Source organism: Saccostrea cucullata, unplaced genomic scaffold, assembly GCF_032062105.1.
Source record: "Saccostrea cucullata isolate Sc308-1 unplaced genomic scaffold, CSIRO_AGI_Scuc_v1 ctg101, whole genome shotgun sequence".
Taxonomy (NCBI): Eukaryota; Metazoa; Mollusca; class Bivalvia; order Ostreida; family Ostreidae; genus Saccostrea; species Saccostrea cuccullata.
The window spans coordinates 529,356-551,029 of NW_026939309.1; the positions used below are offsets into that span (position 1 = coordinate 529,356).

The window sequence follows — 21,674 nt, forward strand, 5'->3', positions numbered from 1 at the left end:
AATTCTTCCATTGGTACAAATATCGATTTGCCATTGGCTTGTCTTTGGCACCAATGTTGAACAATGGTACAATTGGTTGCCTTTAAACTGTGAACAGCATATTGGTAAACCAATGACAAAACAACCAAAGGGTGCGTCCAGAGTATTTCCAATGGTACCACCACCTCTTTGCCAATGGTAACAATTTCTACCGTTGATACCATCGGACCCATATGTACTCTGAACGAGTTTTGGGTAGAGTTGGTAGGAAACTTCCCAATGTTAACTATGGCACCATTGGTGTACCATTTGTGACATTGGTGTATACCATTGTTAACATTGACAGATTTCTTAGAAGAAAAACCAAGAGTATTATTCTTGCTTGATGCATCATTTTGCAGCAAAAAAAAAAAAATACTTTCAAAAATACTTTTTAAAAAAACTAAAGTACTTCTCCACAACAGAATTTTTCTTAACTTGTCCTCCGGATTGTCAAATGTAAAATAATTAAATTAATAGGGGTAAATATTGATTTTACATTAAATACACTTAGAAGTTATTAAAATAAATATTCTGAAACTTTCATCAAAAAAACCACATTTAAAAAAGACGTTTCGCGCCTATATACACATCTCTAGTTCATGTATTTAGGTGATTAGGTGTGGTAAAAACATTACAATAATTTGTTACTTTTTCAACTTTTTCCCCGAGGGAAAACTTTCATAGAATAATCTTGTTAATATTAATTTTATAGATAGAAAACGATGTATGAATTAAATTAAGCATAAAATTTTTAGAATTTACCAAATACCGCCAATTTAAACAAAATCTCTCGGGTTTTTTTTAGTAGGACCGACTTGATCAGTACCCGCCATTTTGTTTGACGTCATTAAAAAAGTTACCATCGCTTACAAAGATCTAGTTATGCAGAAAAATCCACCTATGGTAAATTTTTTCGGCAAACTTTGGTACCATTGGCATACCAATGGTGAGAAATTCTACCAGCGGCAACTTTTGTTAGCCAACGGCAGTACTCTGAACGCACCCAAAGACTGTACCAATGGTTGTCAAAAGTGAATAATGGTAACACTTGGTTACTAATGGTCACCAATGGTAATCAATGGTTACCAATGGCAAATGTTGAGTTTTTCATCATTTTTCAGAAACAAGAAATTCAAAAAGAAGTTTGTTAATTGCACTCCTTAAACAAAATAAAATTACTTTTATGGGCAAAACTTTTATATGAAAACTTGTCTTCAGATGATATTCTTTTGCCAAAACAAGTGATCATTTGTTTGAAATTTGCAAATACTATGTAGAGATAACAATATTTTCCCTTAAATTGTAGTAGAATTCATATGAAGTGTTATTACTAGTGAGGAAACTTCACTCATGCTACCAGGAATGGTCCAGGTAGCCATCTTAAGGGTGACTCTATTAAACGAAAAAATCTGGGTTACCAATCTGCCATAGATGTGGTTGGCCTGCAGAATTGGTAACCAATAAAAGTTAAAAGTAAACATTGGTATAATGTTTTGCCATTGGTAAATTACACCACCAATATCAACCAATGGGAGAATTGTGAACGCACCCAATATCATCCCCAACTTTCAATGAAAGCAGGGGACAAAAAAGTTTGATGAAATACAACCAATCTTTTAAATCCTTTAAACATGTACATGTACTTCAGTTTTCATACCTGATAATCAAATAAACAACAAAATATTATCCAGCAATATTTTTTATTTCTAACAAAAACAGTTATGGGTATCCAAGACTTTGAGGAAAATACCAAAATATAGATGACTACCTTCTTAAAAAATCTTTGCATTTCTCATATTTTTCTTTTCATCACTGACAATATGTGGCAAAATAAATACATGTATGTTAATAAATATGTTAAATTATATGTAACATGATATTAATATTGAATTAAACTTCAAGTACCAATGTAAACAAATCAATCCCTAAAATTCATGAAAATGAATACTGTGTAAACATTATCTTTTATAATTTGAAGTGGGTAGGGTGAGGAATGTAATTTTTGCTGTTTTTGTGATACATGAATTCATTTTCTCCAAAACATGGTAGCATTCTATACTACTTTATTATACATGTACCTCTTCTTTACGCTATGAAATCAAGTCCCTAAAAATCATGAAAATCTGACACCAAAAAATTAATTCTACATTACGTGATAAGTGAAAATAATGTAGTGTATTCTTAGAGGGGTAATTCTTGAAATGTAGGGAGTACTACTATGATGTAGTTCTTACAGGAATGACCTTACAGGAATGACCAGGCAAAGGAACACATGAGTAAAGAGAACAGAAAAACTCAACAGTAACATCTTTCTAAACACTGAAGTATAATCAGGACTTCGACTGTCATAACAAGCAAATGTTCAACTCAATGAAAAAAAATCCCTAACCGACTACATGTATATTTATACTTTACAGGCATACAACAATAGTAAAGAGAAATACTCAATTAGAAACAGTACTTCGATTACTTTATAATGTTGAAGCATTATGAAATGACTTCTAGTCATGACAACCACATTTTCAACTCAACAATGGAAATAACATCAGCCTAACAATGGCGACCTGAAGAAGTCTATTTCAATCTGTGTCATTTAATGACATGTAGTATTGCACACTGAAATATCAATCAATCAAACGTTCAGGTGATGTCCTGGATATGCTTGAAGCCTGGAGAAATGCCATAATGAAGGAAGTCTTTGGGAGTTTTACCCAGAGACATACTTTGGGGTACTGATTCAGACACGGGAGACGGTTGTTCCTCCTGCAGAAAATCATCTTCACCCTGGAAATAAATTCATCAACAAAGTACAACTAAATAGCTGTAGAAACACAATTTTTTGTGGGGAATTAATTTTTTTATTGATTTGTCATCTAAAAAGTTTTCATGGGTATTAATTTTATGTTGTTTTGAAAGTATAACCCTATTCAATATACTGTCAAATGGAAATTCAAAGAAGCATTCGCTTTTGTTGAAAATGGTTAACAATGAAATAAACACATAACCTTAGGCCTTAGAACCACATGATTAAAAATGTAAGAGTGCTTTTAAATGAATGGAATATGTCAAAATCATCTACATTAGAATATCATAAATTTAAACAAAATGCTATAGATTCTAAAACTAAGATTTCTGAATATCATTGGGTTTTTTTCTTTTGTACAAAATTTTGACAAATATAAAAGAACATTTCATTTTTAAGAAGTATGGTGACTTACCTCAGAAAGCTCTTGGTCCTCTTCAATTGAACCTTTGAATTCTCTGTACAGAGGAATGATGAAGCGACCAGACCTACAATCACAGAAAATCACAGTTATATCGCAAACAAACTTATCTAAAAAGTGATGTTATAGTAGAGTTTAGTAAATAATAAATACAGCTTCATGAAATCTGCGATAGAAAGGTATATACATTTTATAAACATTTAAAGGAAATTCTATAAAATCATTTTTTATGATTTGTTTTATGTCTTCAAATTTTGAATAAAAATTTTTCCTTCTTAAGAAATTTATTGCAAGTCAGAACTTTATTATACAGTGCTAACAATTGATATTTTACCTATTTAAAAGATAGGGGTCAAACGGGAAATATGAGTCCAGCTCAGTAAGAACAGACGAGGTTCCTACACCATTACTGGTCACCGGTAATATACAGCGCTTGTTACGCTCAATAATCGTATCACAAAAAGCCAGCTGATGCATCCTGAAAAAAAGTGATACTTAATAAAGGTTTAATTGAAATACATGTACACTGTATTTCAATACTTCTTCACATACAGTGGTGGTCTAGGCATCAAAAGTTACAAACCATTAGAGTTACTGTCACAGTTAAAGAAGACAAATTAATTTCTTTCACTAGGCAAGAGCAGTCTGTTTCTACTGAGCAAATCAAAATTAGGACTTGAAATAATAAAGAGATTTTGAAATACCTTGAAATAGAAGAGAACATTTTGACAATTACTGGCAGGCACACCCTGAGGGGATTTAAACGACAAGTGACGATTCGCTGCAAATTCAGACTCTCTGCCCAATTATGTCCTGAAATCAAAATAATAAACAATCACAAATAGCAAACAAATTTGTTCTTAGTGAAATATCAACCTTCATGCCCTCCTCATGTGACTGATTCATTCTATGACCCACTTCCATCTATGAGTCGATCAACCACATATTAAAATACTGCCAGATGATTTTATCTTTATATATTTACATCCACTGAATATTTTCTTCTTTATTTCTTAAGAAAACCCATTGCGTTCATCACTGCATGAACTACATTAGGCATATCACCTGTACAGATTTCTTGATCAGTGGCCGTTCCATCAATGAAACGTACAAAGACGTTTGCATCATTAACACAATAATTAATATTTTTAATCCTACTTAAAATGATAATTTAAACAGATATAAATATAAATAAAATTTCTTCAAATAATTTTTGTTATTTCTTCAATTAATTCGCAGCTGCTTGAGGCCAGTATTATTCAGTTGGAATAACAAACAAAGAAAGCATTTTATTGTTTAAATATTTGAGTTGTACCTTTAAGGAACAAAATGATTTGAATTTCTGATAAACCTTCAAATTTGAGCAAAGAAAAAAGCCCTAGGTGTAAACAATCCTTTCAAAGTTACCTTTCTTCATTTCAAAGATTTCCTTGTTTCTGAAGACGAACACATAAAAGACAGCCTGACAGACAGAGTAGAATGGTCCGTGATGACTGACGTCCGCGTTAACAATCTCCTCACTAGTATTGTCCAAGTACAGGTGTACCCATTCACACATAAGGTCTAGACAAGCTGTTACTGTACTGAAAACAAACAGAGTAAAATGGTGAATTAAACAAGAGGTATTCATAAATATGTGAAATACAAGACCTCTACAACCAACCATTCAAACTAAAGTTAAAGCCACGATTAATGTTACTTCAAGTTTTTCAAAAGTAGGTCAAAGTAAACATAATGACGTAAAAATGTAGATTCCCATAGAAAGACCTTGTCGCAAGGAATATATGACTGAAATATAAAAGGCCTAGCATTAACCATTTAAATTTTAAAGGTTTAAAAAAAGTTTTTAAAAAATGACAGACATCCAAGGGAAAAACAAAATATATCTTTGATTAGTTATTTGTTTATTTGTTATTGATATCAGTGATGTATCATATTTGCTCTATTTGTAATTCAAAATTTTTATAAACACTTGATCCAAATATGTTGACAACATGCAACTATATTGGTTTTTGTTTTGGCGATGATCTATTTTTCACTTTCTTTGCAATCAATTTTAATTCCCAAAATATATAACACCCAAAAATTATGTCGGCTATTATGTGACATAAAAACATAACAAAATTTTAATTTTAGAAGTTGTAAAAAATGGACACCAAAATAAAAACTTTTCTAAACTTTTTTTGCAAAATTTCCAACACACGAAAGAAAATGAATATATGTTTTAGGTACTGTAGATTCCTTATTTTGGAAGGAAAGTACTGTGTCAGCCATTGCTTTCAACTCTTCAACAGCAAATGGAGTGGAATAATAACGCTTGGACAGCTGATCAAGAGAATTTACATAGGTTTCAGCACCATAAAAATAAAGGCAAGTAATTTTATTTTGCAGTGTGGAAAATAAGAGAAATTAAAAATTAAATCCACCATTATACATGTAAAGAATCCACAGTATACAGAATCTGTTCAGTAACTAAGTGAGCCATGGATGATACCTGAGAGGTACAAACATGGCCCTGGAGAGGAGGTTCTTGTGCTAATCACAGGGAGGCCCTCAACACACTCATCTGTGCCACCCGTTCTAAAGTCTCTCTTGCCATCCAGTAGTCTATAAAAGGAATAGATTGGTGAAATACATTTAATACATGTTACAATAAACTAGCTGTATATCTAACATGTTCTATAAAATCAAGGATTAGCAATCCTTTTTGGCAGCGGCAGCAGACAAAATTAATTTTTATGAGCTATCAAATAAATCATATTTAAAGCAAGGTATTTTGATTTGAACAATAAATAATTGTAAAAAGAGAAAAATACTAACGGTTATAATTCTTTGTATGAGTGTTTAGTTTTTATGTACCGTAATTTTCGGATAATAGGTCGATACTTTTTTTCTGGGGTCGCTTGGGTCGCCCAATATACGAATTTGACCTTTTTAAGGCTCAAGTTTACGAAAAATGCCCCAAAATCAATAAAATTTACGTCAATTTCAAAGCAAATCTGTGCCACTTTCATAACTTTTTTCATTATTTTACGCAGAAAAAATTAATGCCCAGGTAAACAATAAAATATTTATTCTATAGCTTTCTTACAAAATAAATTCCATTAAATATCCGTTGATAACAAAGGAAAAAACTGTGCTTCATCAAGTAAATAATACCATTCCTCAACGTGTTATCCATCATGCGGTAGCCATCTTGTGAAGTTAGGAAGTCGCTACCGTTTACTAAAAGTAAAACCGCAACCGTATCAAAATTTAAAATACGGAAAATTTTTCAAGATCACGATTACCGCTATATAAAGATTGGCTTCTAACAGAATTTTAATTGTCTGACAGATAAAAGGATTTACACTGTGTGTACACACAAAGGTTTTAACACCTGTGTTGGTTTAATACCCGCAGGGTATGATTAGCAAATCCAGGTGCCGTAATAGGGTATATGTGTTACACATCATTGAACAAACAAAGCCATGAAATTCATAATGACTGTCCAATTGTGAATGTACCGGTACTCTCAATTAAATTTATAAATTAAACTTATAGCGTGGTAATATTATTTCAATTCTTTACTGTTATATATACATTCAATGGTCGTTTGCGGGTTTTAGCAAATCCCTGAAGAACAAAAATGAAAATGGCGGACATCGAAGCAATTGTCGTCCACCAGTAAATAATGTCTGAATAAAATATATTAGGAATGTGTCCAAGTTGTTCTGAAATCAGAATCATTCTTTTATCTCGGATATTTCCCGAATTATAGCTGTAAAATAAGAACGTATTTACGTGTTATTTATGCCTGTGGTTTAACAACAGTATGAAACTACGGAGGCATTGAACAGGCAAGTTGGAGAAAAATAAGTAGTAACACAATTCAAAGAAGTTTTAACTACATTTTTTAAAAAACTTTATTTAAATGCTGTACTCATTAAAATACCCGTTTATTTTCTTGATACGTTCATGTCACGGAATTACCCAGGTAATTTTAGAGGTTGACCTGTTCTGATACGTTGTATCTGCGTAAGAATCTTCAGAAAACGGGAAACAAAGCCTCGTCCTATATAGTAAGTTTGTCCTATCTTAGGATTTTTCAAAAATTAAGGCTGAAAATGAGCCTTTCGACCTATATACCCCATCAACCTATTATCCGAAAATTACGGTACTTAGTTTTAAAAAAAACTAAAAATCATATAAAAGATGGATTTTGTAGAAAGTCGTAGATACTTTTACTTAAAGTGGTAGGTGGGAAAGCGCGTTGTGTTCAGGTCATAAGCCCTTTTTCTATGGTGAAGCCTATCAAAACCATGAGCCTATGGCAGTCTTTTTGTACTTACTGGGTATCTGAGTTTAAAATGAATGTATTTCACAAATGCAGAAAACAAAATAAACAACTGCTTTAGTGCAGTGGCTTCATTGCCTTTTCATACACTTCCAGGTAAATATTACATCACACAACATACCAAATTCTGAAATCACTGTTGGTTAGAGGAAAATGGGACTATTTATATTACTGACCAGTTTGGTGCTACAGAGATAGAACATGATGAACTGGACGTGACAGGAGGCGTGCGTCGGGAGGATGAGGCGATCAAACACCAGTAAGATCTCCCGGTACAGCTTCTTAGTGGCCTCCCAGTTACACACGCCTGTAAAACAGATTCACTCCAATCACAGCACTGAAGAGTTCATCCCAGTGAATCACCATTAAATGTATAAAAATAAACATGATTCAAAGCTTTAGAAATTTAATCATTTATCAGAATTTAATATTAACTGTAACTCTTATCATCCTATAAACACAAAAATTACTTTTAAATCGATATGTATGATACCAATACTTGCTACTCATCAGCATTTACTTACCATTAGTATAGCAGACATTGGATATATAGGTCAAGGTCATCTCCATGCACACATCCAGTATATTGGCTTCTCTGTGTGTCATAGGTTTATCTGAACATTTCCTATCAAAATCTTTACTGTTCAGATCTTTGGTTAAGTCTTGTTCAAAATCCTGAAAAAGATTAAATGTGAATTGAAAAGATTAAGATAAATCTCTGATTTTATCTTTGTCGAATTATGACCCTATTTTTCTAATTCCTTGACCTATGACCTTGACACTTACCATATCAAACACGATGCCTTCCTCCATGTCCTCTTCGTCCCCCTCAGTTTCCTGTATGTCTTGCCGTGGGGCTCGAACCTAAAATTACAAACCATAAATACTGTAAACCAACTTTTATTCGCGATGACTTTATTTCGCGAATTACCGGGGATAAACTAGTCCGCGACGATTAATTTTCGCGATCAAGTCTATTTTGGGTCTGTTGTTAATAGGAACATAGACCTTAAGGACCGGTTCGCGGCGAGAAAAATTCGCGATAACGGACCTCTCGCGAACATCGCGAAAATTTCTCGCACGCGAATAAATGTTGGTTTATAGTACCCATATCAACTACAAGAAACAGAATTTCTTCTCACTAGTTCACATTGAATTGTCATTTAATTATCACAACACTTGTGTATACTTTGACCTTGACATACTTACATCTAATTTAAGCATCCTGTCTATGACCAGTTCCAGGATCCTCTGTCTGGCAGTGGGGAGGTAAGTGGTAATCTGTAGGAGGTTTCTGACATAGCATTCCTGTATGTACGCACCCTTCCCAAGGAACGGAAACAAGTCGTGTAGTAGGGGTAATAATACTGTCGATGACCTGGAAAGGAAATTTTCAACTGCATTGATTTTTATCCACAGCATCTCGTTAACATAATACCTACATGCTTATCTTATGTGAATGACTCTTAAATGGCAAAACATTTTTGCTTACTGACATCTCTATTATTGTACTTCTCTACTAATGATTTAACCATCAATGGCTTCGTGAGATAAAATAATAATGCACTTCTAAAACCAATCCTTGTCCTAGTACTACTTACATAGGGACAGAATCCAGGATGGCTTTGAGTACCATGTGTACATTGAGAAATACTGCCTCATTTGTTTGTCGCATCTCTAAACTCACTTCTGTTTCTGGGACTGACTCTGAAATAAATCCAATGTCACACTCTGTTTTACATACAGCAGGAGTACAGAGCACAAGAAATAATCAGTATGTTATCAAACTGTTATTAAAACTTAGAAATAATTCTAGATTGTCTTTCAAGATGCAAGATGCTATCACATTAGCAAAAATTAAAAATGAACATATGCTAGTAAATAAGATTACCTGCTTCATGTTTGAATGAATCATTGAAGTTTATTTACAAAAACATTCATCTCAAACTGGATATTAAAAACATTTCTATGCATTAACTGCATCATACTATTTATGGGACAAGCAAAAAACTTGACAAACATGCAAAAACTAGTTACTTATTGTTTATGGGAGGAGTGAAGTACTTACTGTTCAATGGAGGAGTGAAGTACTTACTGTTTAATGGAGGAGTGAAGTACTTACTGTTTATGGGAGGAGTGAAGTGCTTACTGTTTATGGGAGGAGTGAAGTACTTACTGTTTATGGGAGGAGTGAAGTATTACTGTTTATGGGAGGAGTGAGGTACTTACTGTTTATGGGAGGAGTGAAGTACTTACTGTTTATGGGAGGAGTGAAGTACTTACTGTTTATGGGAGGAGTGAAGTACTTACTGTTCAATGGAGGAGTGAAGTACTTACTGTTTAATGGAGGAGTGAAGTACTTACTGTTTATGGGAGGAGTGAAGTGCTTACTGTTTATGGGAGGAGTGAAGTACTTACTGTTTATGGGAGGAGTGAAGTATTACTGTTTATGGGAGGAGTGAGGTACTTACTGTTTATGGGAGGAGGGAAGTACTTACTGTTTATGGGAGGAGTGAAGTACTTACTGTTTATGGGAGGAGTGAAGTACTTACTGTTTATGGGAGGAGTGAAGTACTTACTGTTTATGGGAGGAGTGAGGTACTTACTGTTTATGGGAGGAGTGAAGTACTTACTGTTTATGGGAGGAGTGAAGTACTTACTGTTTATGGGAGGAGTGAAGTATTACTGTTTATGGGAGGAGTGAGGTACTTACTGTTTATGGGAGGAGTGAAGTACTTACTGTTTATGGGAGGAGTGAAGTACTTACTGTTTATGGGAGGAGTGAAGTACTTACTGTTCAATGGAGGAGTGAAGTACTTACTGTTTAATGGAGGAGTGAAGTACTTACTGTTTATGGGAGGAGTGAAGTGCTTACTGTTTATGGGAGGAGTGAAGTACTTACTTACTGTTTATGGGAGGAGTGAGGTACTTACTGTTTATGGGAGGAGGGAAGTACTTACTGTTTATGGGAGGAGTGAAGTACTTACTGTTTATGGGAGGAGTGAAGTACTTACTGTTTATGGGAGGAGTGAAGTACTTACTGTTTATGGGAGGAGTGAGGTACTTACTGTTTATGGGAGGAGTGAAGTACTTACTGTTTATGGGAGGAGTGAAGTACTTACTGTTTATGGGAGGAGTGAAGTACTTACTGTTTATGGGAGGAGTGAAGTACTTACTGTTTAAGGGAGGAGTGAAGTACTTACTGTTTATGGGAGGAGTGAAGTACTTACTGTTTATGGGAGGAGTGAAGTGCTTACTGTTTAATGGAGGAGTGAAGTACTTACTGTTTATGGGAGGAGTGAAGTACTTACTGTTTATGGGAGGAGTGAGGTACTTACTGTTTATGGGAGGAGTGAGGTACTTACTGTTTATGGGAGGAGTGAAGTACTTACTGTTTAATGGAGGAGTGAAGTACTTACGTTTATGGGAGGAGTGAAGTACTTACTGTTTATGGGAGGAGTGAAGTACTTACTGTTTATGGGAGGAGTGAAGTACTTACTGTTTATGGGAGGAGTGAAGTACTTACTGTTTATGGGAGGAGTGAAGTACTTACTGTTTATGGGAGGAGTGAGGTACTTACTGTTTATGGGAGGAGTGAAGTACTTACTGTTTATGGGAGGAGTGATGTACTTACTGTTTATGGGAGGAGTGAAGTACTTACTGTTTAATGGAGGAGTGAAGTACTTACTGTTTATGGGAGGAGTGAAGTACTTACTGTATATGGGAGGAGTGAAGTACTTACTGTTTATGGGAGGAGTGAAGTACTTAATGTTTAATGGAGGAGTGAAGTACTTACTGTTTATGGGAGGAGTGAAGTACTTACTGTTTATGGGAGGAAGTACTTACTGTTTATGGGAGGAGTGAAGTACTTACTGTTTATGGGAGGAGTGAAGTACTTACTGTTTATGGGAGGAGTGAAGTACTTACTGTTTATGGGAGGAGTGAAGTACTTACTGTTTATGGGAGGAGTGAAGTACTTACTGTTTATGGGAGGAGTCTAGTACTTGCTGTTTATGGGAGGAGTGAAGTACTTACTGTTTATGGGAGGAGTGAAGTACTTACTGTTTAATGGAGGAGTGAAGTACTTACTGTTTAATGGAGGAGTGAAGTACTTACTGTTTATGGGAGGAGTGAAGTACTTACTGTTTATGGGAGGAGTGAAGTACTTACTGTTTATGGGAGGAGTGAAGTACTTACTGTTTATGGGAGGAGTGAAGTACTTACTGTTTATGGGAGGAGTGAAGTACTTACTGTTTATGGGAGGAGTGAAGTACTTACTGTTTATGGGAGGAGTGAAGTACTTACTGTTTATGGGAGGAGTGAAGTACTTACTGTTTAATGGAGGAGTGAAGTACTTACTGTTTATGGGAGGAGTGAAGTACTTACTGTTTAATGGAGGAGTGAAGTACTTACTGTTTATGGGAGGAGTGAAGTACTTACTGTTTATGGGAGGAGTGAAGTACTTACTGTTTATGGGAGGAGTGAAGTACTTACTGTTTATGGGAGGAGTGAAGTACTTACTGTTTATGGGAGGAGTGAAGTACTTACTGTTTATGGGAGGAGTGAAGTACTTACTGTTTATGGGAGGAGTGAAGTACTTACTGTTTATGGGAGGAGTGAAGTACTTACTGTTTATGGGAGGAGTGAAGTACTTACTGTTTAATGGAGGAGTGAAGTACTTACTGTTTATGGGAGGAGTGAGGTACTTACTGTTTATGGGAGGAGTGAAGTACTTACTGTTTATGGGAGGAGTGAAGTACTTGATGAGTGTGCGGATACTGGCCCGGAGGTAGTAGGAGTGGACACAGATGAGTCCCACCAGGAGAGACTGATATTCCCTCACCACTGACAGCTCTCTACATGGCCAGTCTAATTTCTAAACAAAGAGAAAATCAACTAACATAAGTCATTTTTCAATTTTAATTCTGACCTTGCAGGGATTTTTTAGGGTCTCTCTGGGGCCGAAATTTGGCTTCATTCCCAATGCTGAAAAGTTCATTTTTTTCCCAAAATTATACCTAAAAATTCCCAATATGAAAAAAGTATTAAGTTGTAAATTATTAAAATAAAATAAAGAAAAACAAGTGTTTTGTTCCCTATGTGCCATGTACGAGCCATTCGAGAAGTCATTTGGAATACTACGGATGTTTTTAAAGCGGGATAAATGTTTAAAAAGTCGGGATCGTTATTTAATAAATTAATGTGCATCATGGCAGTCTCTCCAGCTTGCCTAAGACGGTAATTTTCAGGCTGGGTTGAATCGCTCTTGAGTCTTATTCTTATAAACTGGTCAATTAGTACCAATTAATCACTCATCAGGAACAAACCTACGATGAAATTTTATTTTAACAAACTTCTTAAAGAAACGTACAAAAAGATAATGTATAAATACGTTCATGTACAATTTTATCAGACTCGGCGGCTTTGCCACTTTTAAGCTTCTGAACTTCAACAGCCACTATTATTTCATTTTATATCAGTAAAGGTGATTGAAGCCAGTTTCATATAATAAAAGATAAGAAAAAAAATTAAAGAGTTGACTTTTGCTTGTTTTTTTCTTTTTATTAGTATGAAGATATTTTTCCCCAATTTCAACCAAATATCGCAATTTTTCCCAATCTTGACAGCCCCGGCCCCTGGAATCAAAGGGTAAAAAATCCCTGCCTTGTTCATCTTCTTAAGAATAAATTGTAAATCCCATAAAGATACATACCAAAAGAACTCCCACTAAATCCTCAAACTCCTTGTTCAGTTCTGTCACATTCTCTTTAATGCCTCTTAAGTAAACTCTCAGGTCCTCAGACTACAAACAAATAAGCAGATCTGTCATATATGCTAACAGAAAAGAAGCGTATATTTTTAAATTTTTGTAGCACTTCGTGTTTAAATATAAAGAAGAAACATTAACCCATACCTTTGTTTGTGGATCTGATAAAATGTTGACAAATTCATCGTAGCGTTTGTGTGAACCCTGAAATTAACAAAACAGACAGTGAAAGTTAAATTATAGGGATTTTTTGCCCTTATTTTTGAAAGTGGCAGAAACAAGGTATATTTAGCTTAATGAATGCTAGTAAAGGTCCTTACATTAAGTTTTTGGGATAGACAAAAAAAATGGTAAATGGTCCTGTGTATTTTTCAAGTGCACGAGACAAAATTTCCTCTATGATCCAAAAAAACTTTTGCACAGACTGACTGTTTCACCCTTAGCATTCATTGCAAACCATCTACTAGATTAATTATTCTGACAATATTTTACATACTCTAATTAATCGCCCATACCTGTTTATACTGATCTAACAATGCCTTCAAATTGAATCTTCCAGACTTTTCCTTCTTAGACATTCTTTAAAAATCTGTAAAAATATGTAATAAAAATAGCATTACTTTCATCGTTTTATTTCAGGACTTGGTGCTATTACCAGGTCCAGCACAATACCCTGATAAAGGTATATAGCTTGATAAAGCTATATGATAAAGCTATATAGCTTTATCAAGGTATTACAAATACCTTGATCAAGGTATTTTGTGTAATGAAAATTCAAAAAAATTCTTAAAAAATTAATTACTGAAAGTCGAGTTCTGAGTTGTTGTCAGTGTGTCCACTCATGCATGAAAAGCACTCTGGTATCAAAAAGACAGCATAAAAGAACGTCTCCTCACACAACATGCTTTTATACCGATTTCTTTGTGTTTGAGCACTTAAATTGCATGGATGAATATACTGACAACAACTCGGAAATCGACTTTAAGTAATTAAGTTTTTAAGAATTTTTTTGAATTTTCATTACATAAAATACCTTAATCAAGGTATTTGTAATACCTTGATAAAGCTTTATAGCTTTATCAAGCTACAGTAAAACTTGGTTATAGCTAAGTCCTAGGGACTTGTGAATTTAATTCGCTATATCCGTAATTCATATCCGAATTCTATATCCGTGTAACGAATTTGTATAACCATTTATAGCAAATTCGCAATATGCATGTTTCCTTAAAGTATTTCTACCAAATATTATATTTAACCTCAACAGAACTCAAATTTAGTTCGCTATATCAGTAAATTCGTTATATCAGAGTTCGTTATAACGGTAAAATTTTACAAAGATTTGTTAAGAATTTTGCCGGGGACACATAAAAACTTCGCTTTAACCGTGAATTCGCTATAACCGTGTTCGTACTAAACGAGTTCTACTGTAAATATCTTTATCAGGGTATTGTGCTGGACCTGATTACACAATCCATATGACATAAATATCCATATTCATGCGTATTAAACAACATATTTGTGTTGACTTCTAATAATTGAAGCAAATTTATACTTAAAACACCTTTAAAAACATACATTTTGTTATCCACCACTGATACGACAAAAACCAAGAGTTCTTTTGAGTGAAACTACATTATTTCAACAAATCTTCTAAAAGTGGCGTAAAAACGTGTTGTTCTGTTTTTTCCTGAAGCCCGATCCCGATCACATTATATTTTCCTTAAGTTTAATAATTATCCAAGATTTAATCCTAGAATTAGTTCATTATTTCATCGGTTTTATTTTTTTTCTCGTATTAATCACAGTATAAACACTCAGGCAAACGCATTTAAGATTTCGAATATTTTGGCCTAACTCTTTTGTGATGAAGATTAAAAAAAGAAAACAAGATGTCTGCGTCCATGGAAGAAGTGTCTGTTCGTGTAAAACTTTTCTTTGACAATCTACCACTGCCATGCTCTTGGGTTTTGGTAAAGAAAAGAAAGTGTCCAAAAGTAAAAGATTTTCTTGCCTACGTTAGGCGGAAGTTCGTGCCCCAGAGGGACGGGTCTGTATCCATCCTCATCAATGGCTGCACAGTCCCTGAGTGGGAAAAATCGTCCATATTTCGTGAAGATGACACTGTACATCTTTCTTTCAAAGACATAACACATGTTTCCGAGGTTTCTAATAGGTTTGTTGATTTCCCGTGGCATAATTATAAATGACATTTGTTACATGTTTTATGGTGTCACCGTGAGGGCAGAAGTGTGCATGCAATTTTATAAAATAGAAATCACTCGATTGACCAACCTATGAGCTTCAGCTATGCCTTAGCACAGCTAAGCTAATGCATAGTTAATGGCATGGTCGATGCAGAGACATAAATAACAGGGATTCGCAACTGTTCGAAGTCTTGAGCGATATCGCGTTCCCTATTCAGGCTATTGTTTAATTTTTCAAATCTCGTGCAACTTAAATCACGTAAAACTTTAAAATTATCAGGGATTAAATAGTAATTTTTTAAATTAATATTAACAAAGTATTCAGGATATTTTTTTAAGTAAGTTTGTTTATGTAATGCAATAACAAAGGAGAAATCCGGAATTACAACATGTGACTCTTGGTTGGCCATATTGCCACGATTTTGCTGACTGTCCATCATTAACCTCTTATTTGCCTAATTTGCTTTTAAAGATCTTTAAAACTTAACAAATCATATGCCCAAATATGGTATAATTAATATTAATTTTACTTTAGAATGAAATACAAGACATGATAAAGATTCTTAGGATAGCACCAGGACTGTCACATATTTTTGGTAAACATACTTGCTAATGGCGGACTTCCCAGAATTCCTTCACCACCAGGATTAATGTGATAATGGAGAATTAACAGTGCCTTAGTTAGCCTGTATTAAGATTTAGTAGGTGTAGAGAGCATAAACTTTAATCTCGTGCAGTTCGTAGTTTGAAGAGGCAGGTCAAAGTTTAAAGTATAAGGCCAAGCTTAAAAAATTCTTTGTTTGCAGTTGCCGACCTATAATTTTTAGACTGGGTAGGTAGGTAGACATTCTTTTTTCTTTTTTTATTTCAAGAAAAAAAAAATTATTTTCAGATTTTTGTTAGATAACATAAAATAAAGTTTTTCATAGGCCTACTATACATGAATAAGCTCCACTCTTTGTATAAACTACTGATTGATAAAGACAAAAATTTACAATAAAACACTTTCAATATCCTGAAAAATCTGAAAAAAAAATAATATTACAAAATGGCTAAAAAAAAAATTTGGGTCGGGTGCATTTTCAGTGGGTCGGTAGGCAACTGCAAACAAATAATATTTTATTTTAGGCCTAAGCTATTTAAAGGTTTTCTGAATAAAATACAACCTTCGAACCAATGGTGTCACTGTTAAACATAAGACATGATTACTGTTTATTTGCAATATTATTATTTTGTAAATTTAATTCTATATCATAACTTCCTATGGCCTAAAGAATAATGTGTCCAAGTTAAATCTATACATGAAATTTAGTGTCAGCTAGTTGACATTTTGTGAAAGAGAGAATTGAAGAAGTTTTTCTTAAAATTATTTGTTTGTAGAAAAAAGTGTATGTACATGTATCTATTAATATTAAGGTAAACATATAATTTTTAGGTTAACAATACCAGAAGAGTATACAGAAATTTACAATAAAGATAAGGATTTAGGAAAAAAGAAAAAGAGCAAAAAAGAATCAGCTTCAATTCGAAGTAAAGAAACAGAGAAAGATGATGTAGAAGTAGTCATGTACATATCAGATGATGAAGAAAATCAGACAAAAAAGAAGCAAAAATTATCAACAGAAAAGCATGAAACTCTGGGAGATGAGGATATGACACCAAATAGAGATACAAATCAGACAGAGGATACTGTCAAATCAGACAAGAAAAAGCGAACGAGAAAACGTAAAAGGCAACGAGAAGAGGCAGCACCTGCTGTTACTGTCAGCAACAAGCCAATCAATGTCAAACCTCTCAGACAGCATGTAGATCTGACCAGTAACATGCACATCAAGTTTACATCAGATAACGAGGAAGAGGAGTCATGTTCAACATTTGACTCCTCGAGGATCCAGCAAGACGCTCTACAGCAGGAGGAGGAGTCCCTCAAAACCAGCACCCCGGTGTATCACAGACAAAGGGAACAAACTGTAGATCTGTCATACAGTGAGAGTCCCTCAGACAGGCCCGCTGTGACACAGTCTGTTCTAGCCAATGGTGTGGCAGTGTTTTCTCGACCCAGAAGTCGACAAATCAAAAACAACAGTTTTAGAGAGCTGACAAAAGAACAGCAGTTGTCAACAAAACTTACTAACAGGTCCTTTGTTCTACAGGTATGAAAGAGGTTTAAATTATGTTTGATTGGTTTATTTTAGTACTTTTCAACCAACAGAGCTCAAAGTTATTTGATATATTTAGTTGGAGGATAGCTTAGAGAAATATGGTCATTAATGAATGGGGATGGTCTGGAGTTACTTGTAAATACATGTACATAGATTGTACCTACAGTGTGAACAAAAGTGATAATGAATGTTACGTTGATTAAATAGGAATTTCTCTTAAGGGGGGACCTATGTCGTTCGACGTCAAAGCAGCGTTATGTGACGTCACAATAGCGACGTTTGTTTTTTTTCCCGCTGACTTTTGCAACTGTGATTATAGGCATAACATTGTTATTAATCAAAAACGTACACATTTTCAAAAAGAAATTTTTTTCATCATTTAAAACAGTTTTATTTGATTTATGGAGTTTGATAATATCAGAATTCTCTTCCTTTGGTTGATAATTCATAGCAATTTCAGTTGTGAAGAAATACCTCTATGATCCGGATATGCTGATATAAAAATGCAAAAAATATAAGATAAAATTCAGCAAAGACAGCGGCTTAAATTAGGGAAATATGTTTAATTTTATGATTACCATTAATTGTATTTTCTGGATAAAACTACGGAAAATAAAGAAATGTACTTGTACCTATATTTACTTATTGATTTATAGTGTATGTAGATTTTATTGTATAAAGTCATTCCTATTAGGTGTTGGTTGTTGACGGGGAGGGGGGGGGGGGGCAGAATGATTAGAATGAAGAAAAAAAGAGTATATCTGTTTAAATTATTTCTTATCAAAACAAAATACACGTGTTTTGCAAAATAGTTTTACATTCAGATGTTTGTCAGTGCTAACTTACCTTTTTTTTAGTGCAGAAAGGTCAATATTTATGACAAAAGAGTACGAAAATAAAAGAAAACGTTATATTTCTCGTTTATTTTATCATAAAGGTATACTTTTTTCCTTGTTAAAATAAAGAGAGGGGTAATTTCTTTCAAAAAATATGAATTACCACATTTTCACACAAAGACTTTTTAAGATATAACCTGTTACGCATGTCGGAATTGTAAAAAATACCACAAGAAAAACGGGGTGATACTTACATTGTGCTCCTGTATAATTTTTTATGCGAGATGAATTACAATGAATTTGCCTTCATTTTAAAGATACAAGTCATATAAATTAAATACATGTTGATTTCGAATGTGATTTGACATTTTTGGTTCTTTTTAGCGCATATTTGGAGTAGAACAATAACGTATGAAAACAATCTATTTTTAGCATTTCACACTGTTTTTGCACGTGCTCCTGTGTAAAAATAAGCATATAAAGGTATTGTTTTTAATACCTAAAAATTAAGATCAAGTGGTCAGGAAAGAAATGTCAAAGTTTTGAAAATTTCACACAAAGACTTTTCGGACATGGGTCCCCCCTTAATAATAGAATTTACAGTGTGAACAGAAGTGATGATAAATATTAATTTCAATAAGAAGTTTTTTCATTAATAGAACACAAGTCTGAGTAATGGTAAAGTGGAACATGAATCAGCACCAGTGACCTATCCTGAGAGGTCATTCACTAATGCCAGTCCCGTCATCGCTATCCCAGTACGCAGGGAATACCAGCAGTTTCCATTACTTCAGGGCAATCCTAACCCAGGAGATAAGATAGCATTCAAGGTAATTAATTAATACAGTGTCAATCTAGCAAAACACAGATCTACCATATCTTTAGTTGAAGAAACAATTTCTTTTTCAAACTGAAAAAAATGTTTGTGTTTCCCCATCAACCCCTCTTTAGGTACTAATTCAAATATTTTCATTCATAGTAAAATCTGACAATTGTACCTCTACATTTTCCTTCCAACATTTATAAGTCAGAAGCTTAATTTTAATCTGCAATTTTCAAAGCAGTTGGGTAGGGGGTGGCTTTAGATAAAGAACAAAATTTAATGTTTGTTTTTATTTTTTAAGCTTTAAAAACATTTTAACATGAAGAAAAATTTCACTTCTTGTTTACTTTTTATTTTGTAGATGCTTGAAATGTCAGAAAATTACACTCCAGAAGTGGGAGATTACAAGGTGGGACACGGTCATTGTTGTCTGATTTTTGATTTGTTGAATTTGATAAAATTTTAAAAATACGATTTGTGAATTTTGATAAATTACAGGAGGCAGAAGTACTCAGTTTTAACAGCTCCTCACAGATTGTGGAAATGAAAATCAGTCCAGGATTCAATAAAGGTTTGGTCATTAAACTACATTTGTTTTTCTATTTCATTAATCCTGGAAAACTAAGTTTTTATAGGTATTAACAACACTACATGACTTTCATTAGGTAATAAAACACATTTTAAGATGGAGATTAAAGGCCATCAGGGATAAGTCTTTTTCAAATGTATCTGAAAAAAATGTTGTTTTATTTTAACTCTTCTTGTCAAGGCCCAAACTTTAAACTAAGAACAGCCAGACTTAAGACAAATTTTCATATAAGTTTGACATTTGAAATAATTCTGACAATTCATTATTCATTCATCTTAAATCATCTGTAATTTCCAGAGAGAACGTCAGGAAAATTTGAAGTTGATTTAAACGAGGAGGAAACTGAAATGAACTCGGAAGACGCAATGGTAATTTTTTTAATTAGCTGTTAATTTGTGCTACGATAATAATTTTTTTTTTAGATTATTTAAGCCATAATTATCCAAAAAAAAAAAAAAAAAATGTTGCATGTGCAGCCGTATGTCAGCTGACCTGAACTCTAATGATTTTTTTTTCAGGTGGAGTCACACCCTTTGACCTCTCTAATGGAAGTGAGGCTTATCACTGAGTGAATGGAATTAGTTAATTATTGATTGAGTCAGAGTTCATATAATTGTAAACATGCACACCTCATGTGACCAAAGTCATGTAAAATATTTGTTATGCATATGTATGAAAATTACATGTACATGTGTGCCTTTTTAAAAAAAAAAAAAAAAACAAAAACAAAATAAACAATTTCTTACAAAGAGACGCCTTAATGACCATTTCACATTAAAAGGAACATTATTTAACCCTGTTTTTAATTTCCTTGGATAAAAAATATCAACAATAAAAAATATCAACAGCCTAAACTATTGATTTATTTTCAAAAAATAAATATATGGAAGGGACTGGAAAGAAAATACTAGTTAGTAGTTATGTCTTTAAGATTCTGACATCCTGAATCTCACAGCTATTTTGGCTGGATTGAAATGGCTAATTACATGTATGTCTGTTCATCATTTCCAGTCTCGTAATTTTATTTAGCTGAGATGAACCACTTATATATGACTAATTCACAGTATTTTAATTGGAAAGGAGAAAAATCAGAAAATACATAGCTGGATTAGGATTTGAACACATGATCTTTGCATTACTTACTAGTCAGGTGCTCTAACCACTGATCTACCAAAGTCTCTGGTCCATTTCACCTAAACCACTGTATTTGTCTTACTCCTTTAAAAATTCTTTAGCCCCTGGTAGGACTTACACCTGCATGTCCAGGGTGATGCATGCTCCAGTTGTAATGAGAGATAAGAGAGTAAATTAAATGGTACGGACATGAAAGAGGATACTACATGAATATGGCCGGGGCATATAGTGTTCGTCATGTCCGTCCTTCCGTCTGTCCTTCCGTCACACTTTGCGTTTAGCTCAGTTCAAAGCTCAGTTTCAAAGAAACTATCCAAGACATTTTCATCAAACTTCATATGCTGATAGATATTGATGAGAGCTATGCAACTGCGTCAACATTTTTTGACCTTGACCTTTCCTTTCCCCTTGACCTCACTTTTCTTATGCCCTGTTCACACGGAGAGTTTAATTTGCAGTAAATTAAATAAATGCGAAGTAAAGTAATGCGAATCAAACTAATGCGAATTAAATTGCGTTCACACGACAGCTAATGCGAAGTAAACTAATGCGAATTAAAATTTTACTTCTGCAGCCCG

The 21,674-nt window shown here is 33.9% G+C and overlaps 2 protein-coding genes across 2 annotated transcripts; one reads left to right on the forward strand and one right to left on the reverse strand.

The window, feature by feature from the left end:
• Positions 1-1,704: 1,704 nt before the first annotated feature.
• LOC134252749 (RNA polymerase I-specific transcription initiation factor RRN3-like) lies at positions 1,705-15,079 on the reverse strand. The gene is made up of 16 exons (XM_062735252.1): positions 14,924-15,079; positions 13,864-13,937; positions 13,496-13,552; positions 13,295-13,384; positions 12,319-12,457; positions 9,183-9,288; positions 8,791-8,959; positions 8,368-8,445; positions 8,106-8,256; positions 7,758-7,888; positions 5,740-5,780; positions 4,653-4,828; positions 3,950-4,058; positions 3,580-3,723; positions 3,240-3,312; positions 1,705-2,805 (listed from the first exon to the last, which is right to left on the reverse strand). Exons 2-16 carry the CDS (start codon positions 13,924-13,926, stop codon positions 2,662-2,664), a joined length of 1,671 nt encoding a protein of 556 aa, XP_062591236.1. The 5' UTR covers positions 13,927-13,937; positions 14,924-15,079; the 3' UTR covers positions 1,705-2,661.
• Positions 15,080-15,204: 125 nt separating this feature from the next.
• LOC134252800 (coilin-like) lies at positions 15,205-20,747 on the forward strand. The gene is made up of 7 exons (XM_062735344.1): positions 15,205-15,521; positions 16,988-17,705; positions 19,210-19,380; positions 19,735-19,782; positions 19,872-19,944; positions 20,260-20,330; positions 20,481-20,747. The coding sequence occupies exons 1-7, from the start codon at positions 15,238-15,240 to the stop codon at positions 20,532-20,534; spliced, it is 1,419 nt and encodes a 472-aa protein (XP_062591328.1). The 5' UTR covers positions 15,205-15,237; the 3' UTR covers positions 20,535-20,747.
• The last annotated feature ends 927 nt before the right edge of the window (positions 20,748-21,674 follow it).

Coding starts and splice junctions, on each gene's coding strand:
- LOC134252800 (XM_062735344.1), top strand. CDS start 15,238: ATGTCTGCGTCCATGGAAGAAGTGTCTGTTCGTGTAAAACTTTTCTTT. Junction 19,381..19,734: donor GAGATAAGATAGCATTCAAG/GTAATTAATTAA, acceptor TTTATTTTGTAG/ATGCTTGAAATGTCAGAAAA. Junction 20,331..20,480: donor TGAACTCGGAAGACGCAATG/GTAATTTTTTTA, acceptor TTTTTTTTTCAG/GTGGAGTCACACCCTTTGAC.
- LOC134252749 (XM_062735252.1), bottom strand. CDS start 13,926: ATGTCTAAGAAGGAAAAGTCTGGAAGATTCAATTTGAAGGCATTGTTA. Junction 9,289..12,318: donor CTTCACTCCTCCCATAAACA/GTAAGTACTTCA, acceptor GATTTATTTCAG/AGTCAGTCCCAGAAACAGAA. Junction 4,829..5,739: donor GCCATGTTTGTACCTCTCAG/GTATCATCCATG, acceptor GTTTGTTTTCAG/TACAGTAACAGCTTGTCTAG.